General features: G+C 35.3%; 1 protein-coding gene across 5 annotated transcripts in view; it reads left to right on the forward strand.

The window, feature by feature from the left end:
• PTPRZ1 (protein tyrosine phosphatase receptor type Z1) overlaps window positions 1-21,287 on the forward strand; it is a 183,089-nt gene that overhangs the window by 39,967 nt on the left and 121,835 nt on the right. For 4 of the 5 annotated variants that reach the window (XM_045495438.1, XM_045495439.1, XM_045495441.1 and 1 more), the window contains exon 2: window positions 14,944-15,009. The exons of the other annotated variant lie outside the window; for it this stretch is intronic. In XM_045495438.1, coding sequence (XP_045351394.1) covers window positions 14,944-15,009 — 66 coding nt within the window. The remainder of the gene's footprint in view (window positions 1-14,943; window positions 15,010-21,287) is intronic. 5 annotated transcript variants of the gene reach the window in all.

Consider the following 21,287-nt stretch of genomic DNA (forward strand, 5'->3'; position numbering starts at 1 on the left):
ATAAAATTGAAGGAGGGAATGCCTGGGTGACTCGAGTTAGGCTCAGGTCATCATCTTAGGGTCATGAGATAGAGCCCCATGTCAGGCTTCATGCTGAGCATTAAGTCTGCTTAAGATTCTCTCTCTCTCTCTCTCTCTCTCTCTCTCTCTCTCTCTGCCTGTCTCCCCCACTCTCACTTTCTCTGTCTCTCTCTAAAATAAGAAAATAAAAAGTAAAAAGATTAAAGGAGTTGACTGTTTCTGTAAGCTGGGGTGTTGTTTATTTTTTTGACTTTAAAAAAAGGTAGTTTAAAATAATTAGTACTTCAATAATTACAATTTTCTTGTCAATAAACTTGAATGTGTTAAAGAACTTTAGGCATTATGCTGCTAGTTTGTGACCTCCTTGAAGAGGCCCTATTTTTTTTTTTTTAACTATGCATCTTTAGTGCATGGAGTTTAATATAATATAAAGCCAATAACTGTTAAATTAATTGCATATGATATTCCATTTTGGCATCATTCTGATGGAATGAGGCATTCCACAGAATTGAATTTTTTAAGTAACTAATATATATCCTTCAAAGCACAAAATATTTATTAAAAAACTTTCCCAGTTTATGATAAAAATCTTTCTAAAATATGAATTGGTTTTCCACTTTGTTAAAAATATCCTTAATGCAATATAACTTTTTCAGTGATGCCTGTATCCCAGTATTCTCATCTGTAATAATTCCTTAAGACAGTATTGAAGAATGAATATCATTTTTCATGTCATTGAATAGTCCACAACTATTCTTGAGGTTGTCTTTTTATTTGCAATCATTGTTCAGTCAACTTCTTCAACCATCTGCTGTCACCTTTTGATGCTGTTTGAATTTCTTGCCTCAGATTTTCTCCTTCACCTTACACAGTTTCCTCTATTAGGTGTATTACTGTGGGATACTCTGTGTGACTCTTACTTCTGGATTCATGATAGTTGTGTATATTCTGAGGATGTCAAAATCTAAACTCTGGGTATTGCTAATGGTATATAGGAAGAAATTTATGTACTCATTTGCTTCAAAGCTATGTCTGTGACTATTCAGCTTTTGAAATGAGTTGTTTTCAGTTTAATTAAACTAAAATTTGTATATTATTGATTGTTTTGCCTTTGAATCTTTTCAGTTAGATTGAGGATGTTATTGAGGAAAACTGACAATATACGCACAGGGGGGAAAATGTTGAACTCGCCTTGTATTGAAATTCAACGAACAGATTCTCGAAAAGGCCTTTGTGTACAATGACTCACCACACCCTATTTGTTGGCAAATTAAGTTTGTTGTTTTACACAGAAAATAATGAATCGGTGAAATTGCTGAAATGAAAAAAAAAAAGCAATAGCAGAATGAAGTCTAAGTGAAATATAAATGTGTAATAAATAAATATATAATTACCTATAATATAATTACACATCTAACATATTAATTATAAATTAATATAATATATATGGACTAATAGCCATATGTGCTTTATCCCAAACACATGTCAGTATAATTATTATGCCTATTCTGTAGGCCTGGGAAGTGAGACTTAGAAACATTAGCTTGCGTACAGAGATAGTAAGCAATACAAGACCCGTTTTAAACAGTGTAATGGGTACTATCTTACATGGAAAAGAAAAGAGAGAAAACTCCTGCCTTAGCAATGTATTAAATAACCTTTATTCATTTTAGAAAATAATCTGTAAATGAGTTCGGCTTACTTCCCAGATGAAAGCATTATTGCCTATATCAATATATCGTCTTATCCTTTACACACTCAAAGGAATTAATTAATTTGAGTGTACCTACCGCACCAGTATAGGAGGACCTTATTTATCAGAGGAACTGAGGGGGCTAATGACTCTTCCAAAGATCCACAGTCAAGAAGTTTTAAAGCCAGAAGTTACATTCCAAGTTCTTCTGGCCCCATCCCTAGTTCCAGTTTCTTTTCGCCATGATATGTATCCTTTCAGAGTATCACAAATGAAGACCAGCTTTTTATTTTGGGAGAGGCACGCTTGACTGAAAAAGTTGAGGCATTGTAGGAGGCAAGTAGCTATAAACTAGATAATATGAATATCAAATCTTTAATGGCATGTTAGTACTACATGTTAAAGACACAGATCAGTGAACAGTTAGCTCTTGCCTTTTCTTTCTGTAATCTGTATTCAGCCAGTATGACCATTTAAAGAATAAATATGGAAGAAGACAAAAGTATTGTTTCCCATCCAGAGTTTACCATGTTTATACTTTAAACTTGGAGTGGCACTTACAGCATTTTCTTTATAATCCTAGATCTGCTCAATTCCATTGTTTTTTTTTTTTTTATTGCAAAAATCAAGACATCAAGAAAATAACATTCCCTTGAACACAAAATGAGCATTATGAGATTTTATTTCCAAGGCTAAATCAATATGTCTTTGGCTAGGTAGTGAGAGATGACCAATTAAACATTTTCCACCAAAAAATATTTGCTTTTAGTGAAATTAATGCCAAAAGTTATGAACTTCACAAAGGCGTGAAGTCACTTAGATGTTTAAAAGTATATTAAAGAAAACATAAGTCTTATTTCAATATGTTAAGTCTTCATGATATATCATCTATAAACGAAAGGCTTACATCCCGTCATAAAAAAAAAAAAAAGACAAACACCTTTTCTTTTCCCTTGAGGTGCAAAGGTGCTACCCTTGGTCTGTTGTAGGATGTTCTTTTTCATTTAACCACCACTATTATCATATTAGACACCACAGGAGTATGTTAATTATCTTGAGGTGTCCCAGTGGCCCAGTAACTTCAGGGCAGAATGCCAGTGGAGGTCTGGTTGCAATCCAGGTTGAAAACACTGCATTAACTTGTTCAGTCTCTTGACATCTTCACAAACGGAAAGGTAAACCCGGAGAGAAAACATATTTGTTCCAATGGAGTTAAACTATTCCAAAATAAATAACATCCAACCCCTGGCTGACTATTTATGATTGTGTATAAAAAGTAATTAATGAGATGTATTCTCCAAGGCTATTAATTATGTACTAACAGGAATGCTTTTTAGATACTGTTCCTCTGAGTGCAATAAACCTGGGTCATCTAGGCAACCTAATGAGCATCTGCCAACTGCAGAGAACTTTCAAATTTCAGGCAAAAGTTGGGAAAAGTTGTTTCGAGGGTGGCCCGGTAAGACCCAGTACTGTCGTTGGTCAGGATAGTTCACCAGTGCAAGATATGAAGATAGGTGTGTTGTAATTGATGGTCGAACTCACTCCTCTTTTCTTAGACTTTGGTGGTTCACAGAATGAGCGTCAAGGAGACACCAAGTTCTGTGGAGAATGCCCATGAGAAAGAGAAGAGAGTACAGGGGGAATGCAAAATTTGCAAAGAGTAGAAGCACGGAGCAGGGAGCAGCGGGAGGGGCACAAAAGTATCAAGCAGAAGAAAGTGTAGCAAATAAAATGATTCTGCTAGCCAGATAGAACATCCCTACATTGTGCCAGTCAATTGAGCCAGTAGGATTTCAGCAGTTTCCACTCCAAATAAATTGTACAACAGAGCAAAATAAGAAGATGCATATTAATTATCACTTGATAGCTAGTGACAGTGAGACATCTATACCAAAAAAGCAATAGATGTCATCATTTTTATACAGCTATGAACAAAATCAGTGACTAATATAGGTAAGTGCTTGTTAATTGAAAGTGAACTAATTAAGGTTGTCATCAAAGCATTTAATTACTGGGGCACCTGGGTGGCCCAGTCGGTTAAGTGTCCAAATTTGGCTCAGGTCATGCACTCCCTCTCGCGGCCCGTGAGTTCGAGCCCCACTTGGGGCCGTGTGTTCACAGCTCAGAGCCTGGAGCCTGCTTCAGATTCTGTTTCCCTCTCTCTCTGCCCCTCTCCCACTTGTGCTTGTTCTCTCTCTCTCTCTCTTTCAAAAAATAGACATTAAAAATGTTTTAAAGCATTTAATTCCTTACAATTGCTAGTGGGGAAGGTGGTTCAAAGACTAAAGAATACTTTAGGTTAAGAACCAGACAACAACAGTAAACAAATGAATAATTTTGTAACTGAATTGAACATACGCCATGTGTATGATATAAACATCACAGTGTTTGTTTGTTTTTTTAATTTTTCTTCACTGTTGACAAGAAACACTAGGGGCGCCTGGGTGGCGCAGTCGGTTAAGCGTCCGACTTCAGCCAGGTCACGATCTCGCGGTCCGTGAGTTCGAGCCCCGCGTCGGGCTCTGGGCTGATGGCTCAGAGCCTGGAGCCTGTTTCCGATTCTGTGTCTCCCTCTCTCTCTGCCCCTCCCCCATTCATGCTCTGTCTCTCTCTGTCCCAAAAATAAATAAACGTTGAAAAAAAAATTTTTTTTAAATAAAAAAAAAAAAAACACTAAATACTGGAAAAATTAATCCAACAAATGAAATGAGGGGCGCCTGGGTGGCTCAGTCGGTTAAGCGGCCGACTTCAGCTCAGGTCACGATCTCGCGGTCTGTGAGTTCGAGCCCTGCGTCGGGCTCTAGGCTGATGGCTCAGAGCCTGGAGCCTGCTTCCGATTCTGTGTCTCCCTCTCTCTCTGCCCCTCCCCTGTTCATGCTCTGTCCCTCTCTGTCTCAAAAATAAATAAACGTTAAAAAAAAATTAAAAAAAAAAATGAAATGAGTTGATGTAAGCACGTGCTTTACAAAGAGTTCAAAATGGCTGACCTATGCCCTATCCTTTGTTGCAGTATACTTGATTGCACACAGGAGATACTTATTTTCATTTTACAATTGTAGGTATACAAACAAAGACATTTGACTTGTCCGGAATCAGGATTCCAAAGGAGAGTCTAGATTTCTGACCCTAAGAGTTAGTGAAAAGAGGTACCAAATATTGATGTACATTTATAGTTTAAGTCGGATGGGTCCACGATGCTCCCCCCTGATTTCTTTTTGAAAGCCAAGTAGGCTTAATGAACAATAGCATGTGGTTTAGTAAGCTTATAAAATATATTGGCAAATTGAAAGTGAATCACTAAAAAAATTGAGAAAATACCAGTCTGCTTGTTAAAATGAGTACGTTTCTTATGAATAAAAGTTTTCTTTTTCTGGACCAATAAAAGGCAGTCTAAAAAAGCATCACACAAATGAATTTTCTGTCAGTACCCTGGAAAGAAGACCAGAAAATTTTTTGGCCTTGCCCGGACATAACTGCATAATGAATCAATTTTGACATGTGATCCACACACATTTCAGAATTAGATTGCCAGCTCATAAAGTTGCCAGGTTTTCCTGCTTAATAGATAGATACATAAGTTTGGACCTAATTTTATCTAAGCAAAAAGTATTGTTTTAGAAATAAGGCACAAATTAAAACAAGTGCTGTTTCAAAATTTACCCCAAATAGATGATCTAATCAGGCTGATCATGACAGCCAATAAGATGATGTGAGTTTGCTGTGGCTCTTGCGTTTAATTTTCTTGGGAACGGAAGTGCTCAGCCATATGTAGACTTGGCTATGATTTCCTAAACTTAAGTTAAAAATGCTAGCTACTGCATGCAGTATCTTGTGAATAAGAGGAGCTTTTATTGTAAAATCCAAAATAGGAAACTTGAAACTCAAAGTTTTTCTTTACCCCATCTTCAAAACATATCTATATATTTGTCTCTAATCCATTTGCCTGTAGAGTCAGGGATATTCCTTTAGAAATACATGTTCACTTTAACATTTTAAAATATTTAGCTAATACAAACTGCTAAAATATACAGAAAGCATTAGAACATATTTTAAAAAGGTAAAAAAAATCACTCCCAATGGCACCACACGTAAAGATTTGCATTTCTGGATATGTAATATATTTAAAATTGTATCATAACTGTTGATAATGTTTTATATCACGTGAATTTCTCCACATATGTATTTTTGAGACACAATTTTAATGAATTCATGTTATTTTATATTATGAATAGTACATTATTTAAACTTCCCCCACTTTTTGCACATTAACATATTTTACAATTGTTCATGGTGACTTAAATGATTGTTAAGTATCTTGCTTTATGAAACTTAGTTTTCATCTCTGATAATATGAAATATTTCCTTGACAAGGAATATATTGTCCCAAAGGCTATGAAGCATTTTATGACTCTTGTTAACTCTTACTAGCTTACTTCTCAGAGAGTTCATACTAGTTCGTACTTCTACCTGTAGGTTAAGCAACATTTCAAGATCTTTGGGGCATTATTCAATATTTTAAAAGTAATAATAATAATAGTAATAGCAATATTTGGTAACTGGAAAAAATGCTATCTCAGTGTCATTTTAATTTGTGTGATACCCACTAAAAACTAACAGTTTATAGGTTTATTAATTAATTATATCTGCATTTTTAAATTTTGTCTGCTCACATATTTGCCTTTATTGATTTGGAAGAATTCTCTGTGTTTGGAATATATCATTATGTTTGTTTGATGCATTTTAGCAGCTCCCAATAGCTTAACATTTGTAATTTTCAATTCGCTAAACATTTTTCTGTACAAGTTTTGAATGTTAGGTGATCAAAGCTATAAGTATTTCCTTATGATTTCTTTTGTTTGTGTATAGAAAGGCCCCTCCCATCTGGCAATAAAGTAAACATTCATTTATATTTTTTCCTATAGTTTTTGTGCATCTTTTTTTTATCAGTAATTTTAATCCACTTGGACTTTATTTTGATGTATGTATGAAGTGTGATTTAACTTTTTTCCCCCAAATAACCAGTGTTCCCAATATTGGTTGAACTTTATACTTTCCTTATGTGACTGTGATGTTTTCTCTTGTCATGGATTAAACTGGTGTCTATACTGAGTCCAGTTTTAGTGCTATATGCTTTGTTCCATTGATCTGCCTGTCCGTTTACCTTTTAGTAACTGGTTAACCAAGCCCCCATTATTTCACTCTTTTTCCAGACCTTCTTATCTAGTACTATTCTACATTAAGATTTCTACATAAACTTTAGAATAATTTTGCCAATTGAAAACATCCCGTTGAAATCTGACCTATTCATTGATATGGAAAGAACTGATATTTTAGTGTTCCCATTTAAGGATAGGGGTGGGTCTTTTTATTTATTCAGATTTTCTTGTATATTAATAATAGTTTGTATTTTGTTTATTTGTGCACTTATTGATGTTTTACGATTTTCACAGTAAATGTTAATGGAATCCCTTTATATCCTCTAATTGGTTGTTTTAGTGCACCAGTTGCCTGGAACTTCCCAAGTGATCCTAATCGTAGAGCTACACAACAGACATCTTTTCTGCACTCCTGATTTCAGGGAAAGTGCATAGATATAATGCTTTCCAACAGAAACATTAGTTAGGTTGGTAAATAATGGCACACTATTATAATATGGATGATGTAACGGTATAATAACATAATAATACATAATATATATCATATAATAATATATAATGTAATGAATGGAACATTATTTTTGTAATTTGATGAATTCCATGTTTTCTACCCATTTTCATCAGCTTCACAGATTTTGCTCTCTCCCCACTCTTAATATTATTATTAGGCTTTCTCTTGCAGTAGAATAAATTCACTCTTACATTGTAGCAATGAATTTGTGCCATTTTAGTGTTATCTGGCGTTGAAGAAGGTTGATAGGGGGAAAATGTGGTAGTCTCCTACAGACTTTATGTTATATGTGAAGCTCACACTAGCTTAATGGGAACTTTTCATTCCTCATATCATTTAAGCCTAAGGAATAAATTTTCTGAAGTTAAATCAACTTTTAATTTTAATATCCAATAGCAGCGAATTCTTTAAGTGAACTGTTACGATGCTATGAAATCATATTTGTTAACTTGAGAGGGTACCAGCGATTTGTCATTACGTGGAAAAAGTGGGGCACCCAATAATGAAATAGTGTAATTCAATTTGTGTAAAGTGTAAATTTTCTATATTTGCATAATGGTAAAGAATGGCTATGTTTAGGAGACAAGATTATGGATTATTTTTACAATTATTTATGCTTATCTTTATTTTTTCTAACTTACCTGAAACAGGAATGTATTATTGCCCGTGTGATGAAAGTCAAAATTATTAAAATGTTTTTAACAGAAAATACCTCAACTTTAGGAATATAGACAAATCACATTAGGTTAAACTCATCTAAGTATAAGAAGAAACACTGGCTACTTTTCCACGACAAGCCTGCGAATATTTTCTTTCATTGAAAAGTTTTGAATAGGTTTGGTAGACATATTGTCAATATACAAATCCTCTCTGTGAAAGCATACACCATCCTCAGTGTTAAGAGACAATAAAAATCTCACTGCTCACCTCCAGACTGTTACTCCTGTGAGGAATCTGTATTTAATTGGATGTCTATTAAAACAAGCATATGGAAGAAATAGCTCCCTTTCTTCTTTTACATTATCAATATGTTTAGTATTTCCATCTCCTTTGAGAATTTACCATTTGATTTTTTTTGCTCATATAGTGCCTCAGGTATCTACATTTTTCATCTTTTTAACTTTATCCTTAAATAAAGAGGTCACCTGGACTCTAGAAACATCTCTTTCCATCTCTTTAACAATATGATTTCGTGTGCCATCCTATTTGGCAATAAATTGCAATTTAACTTTTGAGACTGTAAAAAGTGCTTTTATTTTTAAGCCTTTGCAGAGGAGAGAAACCAATGAAACTCTTCTTCTAACACTAGAAAGCAGCTGAAATAGAAAAACAACTAAGTTAGGGGGGAAGTAATATGCATGTGTTTTTTTTTTTAAATTTTTTTAACGTTTATTTTTGAGACAGAGAGAGACAGAGCATGAACGGGGGAGGGGCAGAGAGAGAGGGAGACACAGAATCAGAAGCAGGCTCCAGGCTCTGAGTCATCAGCCCAGAGCCCGATGCGGGGCTCGAACTCACGGACTGCGAGATCGTGACCTGAGCTGAAGTTGGACACCCAACTGACTGAGCCACCCAGGCGCCCCTGCATGTGTTTTTAAAAGCAGTATGTTTTTAGGGAGTCTGGTTACATCTGAAGTGATTAACAGTAAACATAATGTTTGCATTGTAACTATCTTAAGCCTATTTTCTGAATTATCATAATTAACTAAATTATGTTTCACAAATGTGTCTGCATATATACCAAGTAAAAATTTATATTCCAGGTAGGTAACTACAGGCTATATTATGACACAGTTTGACAGCAAACTAATTCTTCCCATACAATGATGGGAATTTCCATAGAAAAAAAGTCTGCCATGTGTGGTCTTATAGGCTGTATATTATACTCGTGGGCAGATTGAATTCTACCTGGAAACTTTGCCTTAGCTAGCTAAACAAGGTTTTGGGTGAGATCACTTGGGTCGTAAACTCCGCTTCCTTATCAACCCGAAGAAGCCATTTGCAATAGAGCATCGGCACAAATAAAGGACTTTCCATAGCCAGGTGATGTGCTCACAGGTGTTCTTCAGTCAAAAGCTGATTCTCTGCTTACAAGAACTCATATTGCTGATTTAATTTGTTTGTTCTCTGAGAGAGGTCTTTTATTACTTTATTTTCAATAAGAAATGGTTATGACTGCTATAACTATCAACTTGTTTTCCCCCTGCCACTTCAGTCTTCTGCGTGTCTGACAGCCAAAGGGTGTAGTGGATGATTACTGCTCTGACGACACTAGGTTGTCCCTAGGGGTTTCCAAGTCCTTCTGCAAGTGGCCACCAGCTACTTACCTTTCTTCACCTGCCTACCCCCAACCTCTTTCACTTCAATTCATTTATCTACTTATTTAATATTCTTCTTTAACATTTAAAAAATATACTAAATATATGCAATACTTTTTGATCAATTCAACAGACCATCTCCTTTCATTTTGCAAAAGAAATCGAGGTAAGAGGAGATAGTGGGATGAGAACAAAAAGTGTGAAAATTGATGTGAGCCTTGTATCATGGTGAGCTGTCACCAAGAATAAGTCCCCAGTGTCCTATATGCAGGTCACAGGAGAGCCCAAGTGGCATTTCAAACCTTTGGTACCACAATTTGCCACTTCTTAGTGCACATGTTTTTCCTCCACTTGGAACATTTCTGATCTTTTTCCCCAAGTCTTTCATTGCCAAGGTGATACTCAAGGGCTTTAAAAATTCATCTCTAATTCTGTTCCTTCTTCTCTGCCTTTCCAGATTTCTGTCATCAGCTAACTCCCTTTTCTCCTCTGCTGAAGTTCTTTGGTGAAATATGCAAGTATCATTTACGCTGGGAAAGTCTGCTTTGAGAAACCTGGTTTTAGAATCCTAGTCTTCAAACATTATCTGTGATTATTTTCTACCTGAATCTTCTTTTTCAGAGAACCAGTCTATTTCTTCTCCCTGTCATATGTTTGGCCACTTTATAGCATTAAAGTGTGTGTGTGTGTGTGTGTGTGTGTGTGTGTGTGTGTGTGGTCAGAGTGCTGCTGCTAGATTATATAGTAGGATGCAGGTGAAATTATTAATCAACATGAAGCAGAGACTTTCTTTAGGGTAAGGGCAAACTCAGAGGCTTTTTATAACTTAAAATATTTATAATATTTTTAGTAGGAAATGAACACCCAGATTTTTTGTTCTTGTTTAAAAAAAATAAACTTGAACAAAAACAACAAAATGCTAAGTTAATCTATATCTTCCATCTGGTAGACTTTGATTTTCATCATCTGAATGTAAGGAAAAATAAAGGGCACACACACACACACACACACACACACACGTTTACATATTTACATATCCTTTGGTGCTCAACATAGGTAAAGATGGAATATGTTGAAACAAACATTTCAGGTTGCCTGAAATATCTCCTAATTTTGGTATCAGGGTAAAAGCCCACTTTATGAAGAATATTTTTTCAGAACAAATAGAGTAGCCTTAAAAATTTAGTAATATATATTTTCTTCTATATTGCACGTACAATTCATTCCTGAAATTTCTTTCTTAGTTTTTTTCACTACAAAACACTCATGCCAATACAGACCTGGCAAATACTTTTAAATTGAAAGAAACAAAATGTAAAAATGAAAGAAACTGAAATTCACATAAATATAAAAAAACATTCCATATTTCATGATTTTAATTTATTTAAAAATGTGTAAGCATTTTGATAGATTCATTTCATATAGGATTTACTGGTCTTCAAAGTATATAATACAACAACAAAAAAGTGAACCTAGCTTCTTTTTTCTTGTTCATTGAAGCTATCACATCTCATCTATCAGACCTCTAAGCAGAATTTTAAAAGTGGGGTACTCTCTCATGCCCAAGGACTATGTAATTAGCATATGAATGTGTAACGGATTGTTTGAAGTAACAATTAGGGGAACAATACATAAAGAAACTGAAGAGAGCTACCAACACCTGGGAATCCTGTATTGAATAAAGCTTTCTTAATGTAAGTAATTAAAAACGAAGGACAAATGCTCATTGTGTAGTGATAAAGCCCTACAAGGAAAGCTAAAATCTGCTGATATTTTGCTGTCATCTTTTAGACTGAATCATTAAAACAAACACTTACTGTTTTATTTATTTCAATGGATTACTTGTTAAATGTAGGTTTTGATTTTTTGAAATCTTAAAAATGCATTTATATGTCAAAAATGTCTTATTTTTAAAATATTTATATTTGAAACATGTAATAAATGACAATACATCTTTCCCTTATGGCCAGTGTAAAATTTCAGAGGAAAAAATTTAACTGATTGCCAGGTCAAATCTGGTATAATCAATTCTCTATAATTTATTCATCCAAATAATTTCTTCAGGTTAATTTCTAGACTACTGTTTTATTCTGTTCCTCTTGAAAGCATACATTCTATAGGGGTCTTTCTCGGGCAAAACACCTTAAGAGAGTAACCAATAACTCAAGATTGTTTGGGACTCTTGATATTGGGGAAGTTTCTGGAGTAGGAGACAGGAGCCATGCATTATTGTTTCCATTTTTGCCACTTACCACCTGTGCAAATCATTTACATTTTTTTTGTGAATAAAGTACTTTATCTCCAGGAATTATTATTTCTTTTGTAAACTGTTAAAGTCTCAGTCAAATGACCTCTGAGGCCCATTCTAACATCTAACTGTATATATTCCTTGATCATGAAGAAACACTTGTTCTCAGAACTTAACCTTAAATGACTACAATTTTATTGGACAACTGTATTTGAAAAATAAATTATGAACCTAATATTTACTTTTTAAGTGGTAAAACAAACATATGCATGAATATTAATACTTCTATTTATAATGGCCCAAAAGAATAAACAACCCAAGTATCCTTCAGTTGATGAATGGATAAATAAAATGGGGTATATCCATTGTCAAAACAAAAATTTTACAGGACAAAGTTAAACAAGCAAGGGAGACTTTAGTCAAGGCTCTTGCAGTGGAGAGAGAAGCCAGAACCAAGTCAGAACCCAACTTTATGAAATAGAAGGGAAAAGGTTTTTTAATGGCTGATGTTGAGCCCCCAGTGGAACAGCAGAGCAGGATATTAGCAGGAAGCCGTAAGCCATTTTGCTTGCCAGCTGGCTTTATCCAAAGGAAAAATAAACTCATATCTTCATGACAGGAGGTAGTTTTTGCACCTTGGAGCAAGGCACCTCACCAAAGTTAAGCTCCTACCCTTTCATAGAAACTGGGTGATAAGGCCCTATTTCCTTTCAGAGAGATGGTTCCCAGGGCGCCTTTGTGGCTCAGTTGGTTAGCATCTTGATTTTGGCTCAGGTCATGATCTCACGGTTCATGAGATGGATCTCTGCCCTAACAGTGCAGAGCCAGTTTGGGATCCTCTCTCACCTCTCTCTCTCTCTCTCTCTCTCTCTCTCTCTCTCTGCCCCTCCTTCACTTTTCTTTCAAAACTAAATAAAAAAAAAAAAAAAACAAAAAAAAAAAACAAAAGAGATGGTTCCATGTCCTTGAGTAGTACATTCTTGGTTATAAAATTGGCATGTGGCTATTAAAAAAAGATTTACATCTCAAAGGGGCAGAGAAGGAATTTACAGTTACAAAGGTTTCTAAACTAAATGCTCTAAGAAAAATAGGATCAGGGCCTAGAGTCAGGAAGAAGCCTGTCCAAAGTTTAATCAAGCTGAAGGGAACTTTAAGGCCATCTGGGTCACCACACAATGGAGTACTATTAGGCAATAAGAAAGAATGAAGTACTGATAAATGCTACAACACGGATGAACCTTGAAAACATTAATTATGCTAAATTTAAGAAGCTAGTCACAGGGTGCCTGGGTGGTTCTGTCTGTTGAGCCACCGACTCTTGATTGCGGCTCAGGTCATGCGTGATCCCAGGTTCCTGGAATGAGCCCCGCATTGGGCTCTCTCTGTGCTGAGTGTGGAGCCTGGTTGGCATTCCATGACCACCCCCTGCCCCCGCCCTGCCGCCTCTCTCTCTCTCCGCCCCCTTCCCCTCCTCCGTCTCAAATAAATAAACAAACAAACAAACACACAAAAAGAAACCAGTCACAAAAGGCTGTATTGTGTGGTTTTGTTTATATGAAATGTCTAGAATATCTAAATCCATAGAAACAGATAGTGGTTGCCTAGACCTGTGGGATACGAGGGTGGAATTGGGGGTGTCAGCCGAAGGTTTTAGAGGTTCTAATGGGGATGATGAAGATGTTCTAAAATCGTGGTGATGGTTGCACAACTCTGAATATACTGAAAACCACAAAATTGTATACAATGGGTGCATTGTGTGATGTATAAGTTATACTTCAGTATAGCTGCTATAAAAATAAATATGTGCTGAAATGTGCTATGTGGCCAATAGAATATTTACCTATGTTTATGAACAATAAAAGTTTTAAAACAAATACAAAACCCTTATTTCTTAAAAGTAAGTTTGGGTTTTGAATAATCTATAGATTCAGAATATGTATTTCTGATAGCAAACCTGATTTTTACCTTTTATGAACTAGTCTAAGTAGTTATTAATTACCATGGTGTATTAATCAGAGAGTATATAACATGGACAAGAGGAAAATAATTTCTTCAGTGCCCTTAGATATTTGCATTCCTGAAATTGAGAATTGTTAATAAAGAGAAAACAACTGTGTAGCAAGAAAAAGAAGAAATAGGGTTCTTTTCCCAAATGGTGAGAAAGATTATAGCATATCTATATGTATGGTATGTGTGCATATATATATAGCATATATATTTTTTTTTGAGTGCAAGCATGACTCCTGGCAAAATTATGAATTATGCAGAGTGACACCTTGGCTTCCACCCATTTTCTTTTCTATACCTCTTGCCACATGTTCTTGATCTATAATTACTCTCTCTGAGTCATGAGGCATCCACTTTTATGATGCCTAAACTTCCTACTGTATTACCTCACTTGGGCATCTAGGTTTTTCCAAAAGACGAAGTCATGGACAGGGTCAAACACAGCCTTTTTTCCAGCCAACATACATACATTTAAATTCTCATTTACTCAAGGCAGCTGATTTCATTTTTCGGCAGAAAGGAAGCAAATTTTGAAAACATGATAACCTCTGGGTCTCCCAGATGCATTGATGGACCAGACTTGGTTTGTAAACCTGAAAGTATCTCTAATCAACAGGATCTCAGATATTAGACTAAGGGAATAGTAAGAAAAATTTGGAGATAGGACAAACTATTCTTTCTGATCCATCTTTCTTTGGGATGAACACCTCTAGGTTGCTCCTGCTTTACCCAGAATGTTTGCTTTGTTGCTGCCTGAACTTCGGCATTTTTTAAATGTGCCCCCTAAAATTTATACTAACTACTAGAACAGGAACAACAGAGACTATAATTATGGAGGTCAGAATTGAGAGGAATCATTGGAAAGGTGCCATGGGAAGGATTAATTGAGGACCATCTATGGGATAAAAGATTTGGGCATCTGATATATTTTCATTTGGACCACATATTTTTCTACACATTGATCAACTGATTTTTCTTGGTTGTAGATTGGGCTTATGGATACTACAGACAACAAAGGAAACTTGTTGAAGAGATTGGCTGGTCCTATACAGGTAAACATTTCATTATGTAATGAGATTCAACAGAAAATTCTGTTGTTTTTGTATCTGTTTTCATATGTAAAAGAAAACTTTGTAATTCAACACATCATTTTTACTTAGCTTCATGGATTAATTAATAAAAGTGTATCATAGGCAAAATGATTTCTGGTAGACCTTCCGGTAGAAAATTTGGTAGCGTAGAGCATATTGGTATCAGACACAGCTGGATTTGAATCCCAAGTCAACACCAGTTATATACTTCCTTGGGAAACATACATAACCTACCTGAGGCTCAGTTTTTTTCATCTGTGAAATGGAGGATTGTTCAGAGCATTAAATAAAATCAATGAAGTTGACACAGTGCCTCTTTATAAATACAAAGCTCTCAATAAATGTTAGTTGCCATTGCTATTATGATTACAGTAGTGATTGTTTTCATTCATTTAATAAATATTGATGGGATTCTTGCTCTCAGAAGGGGCTTCCTTCTAAATTATTGTGCTGAATGAATTGGAATCAGGGTCTAACATGAATTTTGTATGATTGCCAGGCTTGGTTTAGAGCATCATGAATATCTGAAGTTGGCTTTAAATGGTTACAATCATGAGTTATGACCAGAAACTCTAGAGGAGAGAAGTTCTAGGCCTGATGACAAGAGCCTGAGTAGAATCTAGATGGCCCATGACAAGCCTGGTGACCATTTGAGACAGAACTGGGTGTTCAAATTGCACAATCTTTAGAAATACGATTGGGTGATAAGATGTGATAGCATTACAAGGACTTTAATGTGAGCCTGGCCAACTTGGACATTATTTTATAGATGAAGGGCAGCAGCACAATGGATTTACTAGATAGGCATGCATTTCTTTTCTTTTTTTATTCCTGCTTTCACTGTGGAAAATTTAGCAAATACATTAAAGCACCAAAAAAAGAATATAAAAATCAGTCTTTATTCACTCCAGGGATATTCACTTAAAAAAAAAAAGGTACATTCCTTTCAGACCAGTTTTTATTATATTATTTTTGTGTATTTTATACCTAGAATTATACATCCAATGTACTCTAGAAATTATTTTTGAACATTTCTTCATTTCAGTGATGATTCCTAATGATCATGGTACTTAATGTATACCTAACATTCCATTATATATAAATGTTATATTTTTGACGATCTATTATTTTTGGATATTTAAGCTACTTATAAACAATGACAAATGGATGAATAGATGGATAGTTTGTATCATTTGTACTTTTCATACATTTTCTTTTTATTATTTCTTTATTAGAGAATTCTTGATAGGCAATTACTAAGCAGAAAAAAATAAATGCTGTCAACACTCTTCATACTATGGTTTAATTGCATTTCAGAAAGATTACACTATTTGTAGTGTAAGTAAGTGATAACCGTACTAATATTACCCAGGATTTAATGATTGTCATTTTGAAAATCTTCACTATTTGATAGGTTAAAAATGACACTTTGTTTTAATTTGTTCTGTTTAATTACCCCTGAAGTGGTAAATTTCACATATTTTTATATATAATATAAATAACAGTTATGTAAATATAATATATATTCACATTATATACACTTTGTAACCTTGTATCTGACACCTGTAACCCATTTTGTATTTCTTTTTCTACAAAATCAAAATCCTAGTACTTTATAAAAGTTACAACTGATTTTTCCCCCCTTCTATTATACAAAACATGTTAGTTAAGATTATAAATGCTTGGGGTACTTCCATAGCCATGGAAGAGGGCATCACAATGGGCAGCTCTCTGGTTCTCTTGGAAATTATTTGCTGGGGTCACTATCTGGGCATCTCCATTCTCCCCAAACCTGGAATTAGAAAATGGAGGACCGACAGCCTGGAAAGCAAGGGGGTTACAGTTCTCACCCAGGCAAGGGCCTCTGTATAGAGTGGTAATGGTGGGCATTTTTCAGCAGCCCAGGGTCTTTGAGCAGCTGGATGTGCCTCACCAGGTCAAAAGAAGACAGCAGTTTTACCAGTGGGTTTAGGCAGATCTTACTGGGCACGTCCTATTACCTCAGGAGGAAGCGCTTCATTTTAACAGGCTAATTGTGTATAGACATGGTGCTTATAGAGCCGGAAGGATTTCATTGATGGGTCTATGCATAAACAATGCACAATTTTTTGATTTATAATCAAGGTCATTCTCCTACCTATAACTTAAGTCCTGTTGGCTTTAGCTCCTAAAGGATCGAACAGGTGGACTCCTTAAGTAGTGTTATTTGCTTGGGGGGTGGTGGAGAATGGAGGAGGATGGTAGGTCTCAAGAGGGGATATTCCAGAGTTGAGGTGAGGGTATAAACTTTAATTAGAGTTTTAAAGAATGGATTGCTCTACTTGCATTGGTGCTTCTCATTGGTTTGAAAAATTATCTGTTCCTAGAATATTTGAAGATCCTAGAAAGAGACTAGAAAGAGCTGTAGATGAGGACATTTTACAACTGCTTAGCTCAAACTGAGTGTGGATTAATTATGCTCTATGAATTCTTGGGGTGTCACAACGAAAACAAAAACAAATGAAAGCCATTATCCAAAAGAACATGTCTCTCCCAAGTAGAGCACACTGAAGCCAAGTATTTAAAACGTCGATTTTTCACTGTAAAGTTTATTATGTCTTTTTATTTTAAATACAAGTAGTTAAAACTTGGTAGTGTTTTCCCTTTCTATCCTTATTATTCTACCTGGAATCTGAAAAACCATACTGTGTAAAATTTCAGTATAAGTTAGTTTTAAGATTCTTAAATTTAACTAATCTTATGAATGGCCTGGGTAAATTGGTTCTGACTACATTTTGGTCCTAGTTTTGTTCATAACAGCTTATATGTTTCTGTTCCATCTGTTTTGTCACTTAAATTTGTCAGGTTAGGTGCAATCTCAGAAGGAAGGACTTGCCCTTGAACATTTGTACATATAGAATTCTATTAGTAAAAATTACTAAGAAAATTGTAACATGCCAGTAAGAGAGTGCCTAGCTTTACTGTAAGCCATTTAAAAATTGCCATACGGCAAGTATCAAACATTATCAAAATGGAATCATTACAGCTAAGGTTGTTTATGAAGGATTACACAGTTATGTGAAGACACAATACAAATCCCTGTTGGCTATCAGATGGGTAGAGAAATAGAGGGTGGGAGGGGAGGAGAAGGTAGTCCTCTTGCAGTTGTGTTTTTTTTACATAGATTAAAAACAACTTTTCCATTCAGGATGTATGCTATAATTATGCTGGGAAATGACAGGGTTGGTAAATACAGCCGACAATCCCATTTTTAAAGTTATTATAAGAAGGTGAGCAAGGTTTGTTTGCCACTGTGCTATAAAAGAGTGAATGGTAAATCTGGGAATGTCAGCACTAAAATCTTCTTCTTTCCATAGTGGCTGTATTTAAGGATTTCAGAAAATGAATTTCCTTTTTTCTATTAATCTCAAGTTTTCTATGACAATGCCTAAAAAAAAAAGAGAGTTCAGTGAAAATAAATGAGTCATTTGGTTTTCTTTTTTCTTTTGATATCATGAACACACAGCCCTCAATTACATGAGATGTTAAGATTTTGCTTCTGTTTGTGAACAAACTAATGGTTGCCAGAGAGGAGAGGGGTAGGAGGATGGGCAAAATGGGGAAGGGGAGTGGGAGAAACAGGCTTCCAGTTATGGATGAATAAGTCACAGGGCTGAAGGATGCAGCGTGGGGAATACAATCAACAATTTGTAATAGCGTTACATGGTGACAGATGGTAGCTACACACTTGCGGTGAGCATAGCGTAATGTATACAGTTGTGGGATCACTATGTTATACACCTGACTAAGGAAATATTGTGTGTCAGCTACTCTCAAAGAAAACACATTTTCCTTCTGTTTGTGTTCTTAGACCTTTGCAACTTGAAGCAGTAAGATCACCAGAAATGGATGGATTTCATTCTTAGAAGTAGTCACAATTGAAATATAATCTTTATTTCCTGGACTTTAAAGAATATTCTGTTGTTTCCTTTTATCATACTTTAAAGAAACTTGAAATTGAAAATTTTATATTGATAGATCTCAAGTGTTCTTAAACCTAGACACCTTTAAAGCTTTAGCTGAAGAGTTGCATTGGATAAAAGCAAGAAAGGCCACACAAGAGTCACTATTAGACACTTGGCTGAATACACCACAGTGAAAGAGGCTTTAAACACTGAATTTGTTGTTTCCTTAAATATAATATTCTGTCTAAATAGCATTTCCATTCCAAGAAATATGTAGACTAGAAGATACTACTTATGGAAAACAAAAGAGCCATAATATAAGGTGGTGTATAATGTGGTTAGATGTTTGGCATTTATTTTTAGACATAGTAGGGTTTTAGCATTTTCTTCTCTTAACCTAGACGAAAGTAGGCCAAATGTAACCTGAAGGGAAGTTTGAATCCGTGTAGAGTAGCGGCTGATTTCTGGCTCGTCCAGGCCGTTCTTTACTTCTAGAATCTGAAATATCTTTTTAACATACTATATTTTCTTTTTTGTTTCATCACTTCTTATATTAAACAGACTGTTCATGTCTCATTTCCAACTTAGGAATGAAAAAGCAAGTTCCAGAACTCCATGCATAGCATTATAGCATTTCTATAAAAAATTATATGTTTATACACGAATAGAAGGTCTGGAAAGAGACACATCCATGGTGACCCTTGAGGAATGGGACTACGGAAGGCCATAGGAGCCAGGAGACTTTCACATCTTAGTGTGTACTGTTTGGATTGTGCTTTTTTTTTTTTTTTTTATATAACTTTGTTGAAATCAATGTCTTCAACTTATTTTAGTTTTAGCTAAGAAGGGCAGGGTGTCTGGACAAGAACCACAGTCTTGTGTTTTCAACAGTCAGAATATAGGGTCTCCACTTGGCTGAGTTGAGGCAGAGGGTGTCACAGACAGCCAACCGTAGCATCAGGCTTTCTGGACATCACTGACAGGTAGACAGGCCAGGCTGCTTCACTGCTCTGTATTTCAGTTTTCTTACCAGTAAAAAGTTTTTAATAATGTCATGCTTAATTGTACATAGATCGAATACATGTTTCCCATTGTCATAGGAAATCTCTCTGAGCAAGTATACTACAAATCCAAGTGATGATGATTTGACAGTGTCTTAACTTGAACCTAAACAGATTGAACAAGTCTGGGTGTATCTGATAATGTCACAAGAGGATTTCGGAGTTGATTGGCTTGAATGTGTGTTACAGACAGGTGTTTCCTATCATCTGCATATTTTTAAAAGTTTAAGATTTATATGCTAGGCAAACTTTCCCTATACTAAATGTGTAAGTAGAGTATTCCTCACTCCAAAAAATGAATAGGGTTCAGTTAAATGATCTAAAATTCAGAATTAATTTATATGCAACTATCACTTAGTATACAATAGAAAAAATAGACATGGATGCAGAATAGTGTCACAATGAAATAATCATTGCTAAATTTATCTAATAGTACAGCCATATACTAATGAGTATTCCCTGGTGACTGCAGTTGAAATTGCATAGATTCTGTGGTGCAGACAATTAACTGCTCCCTGCTGACAGTATCTAGAGTCTTGAAAGAGAGTATTGGGGTGCCTGGGTGGCTCAGTCTGTTAAGCATCTGACTCTTGGTTTTGGCTCAGGTCATGATCTCACGGTTCATGGGTTCGAGCCCTGCATCGCGCTCTGCACTGACAGCATGGAGTCTGTGTGGGATTTTCTCTCTCCCCCTCTCTCTCTGCCCCACTCCTGCTCATACTCTCTCTCTCTCTGAAAAAAAAAAAAACTTAAAAAATATTTTAAAAAGAGAGAGAGTATTACATGGTTATTAAAAAAAATCTGAGATTAAGCTATAGTTTGTGCTATCACACAAAGTTCACTTAAATGTTTTCAACTTTCAGGCAAAATACCATTACAAGTATTTTAACTTGACCTATGTCATCCTCCTATTTTATGAATCAGTAAAGGCAAAGTGCAAGACTTACTTAGTTTCCTATTTTTTTGTCTGTGGTAATTCCAACTGTTTAAACCAAGGATTTTCAAAGAACAAAAAGATAAAAAATATGTAAATGACTCATTTCTTATACTCAGAAGGATTTTATATTAAATGAACTATATCTTTATGACTGAAGCACAGAATTACAGAAATTATTTTGAAATCTATTCAGATATGTTTAGAACTCACTGATTTTATTTCCTTTTCCATTGAATATATATATGTATCTGTATGGCTGTCTCTCTTTCCTGCTACCTATGAATACCAAGTTTCTGC

The sequence above is a fragment of the Leopardus geoffroyi genome, chromosome A2 (assembly GCF_018350155.1).
Source record: "Leopardus geoffroyi isolate Oge1 chromosome A2, O.geoffroyi_Oge1_pat1.0, whole genome shotgun sequence".
NCBI lineage: Eukaryota > Metazoa > Chordata > Mammalia > Carnivora > Felidae > Leopardus > Leopardus geoffroyi.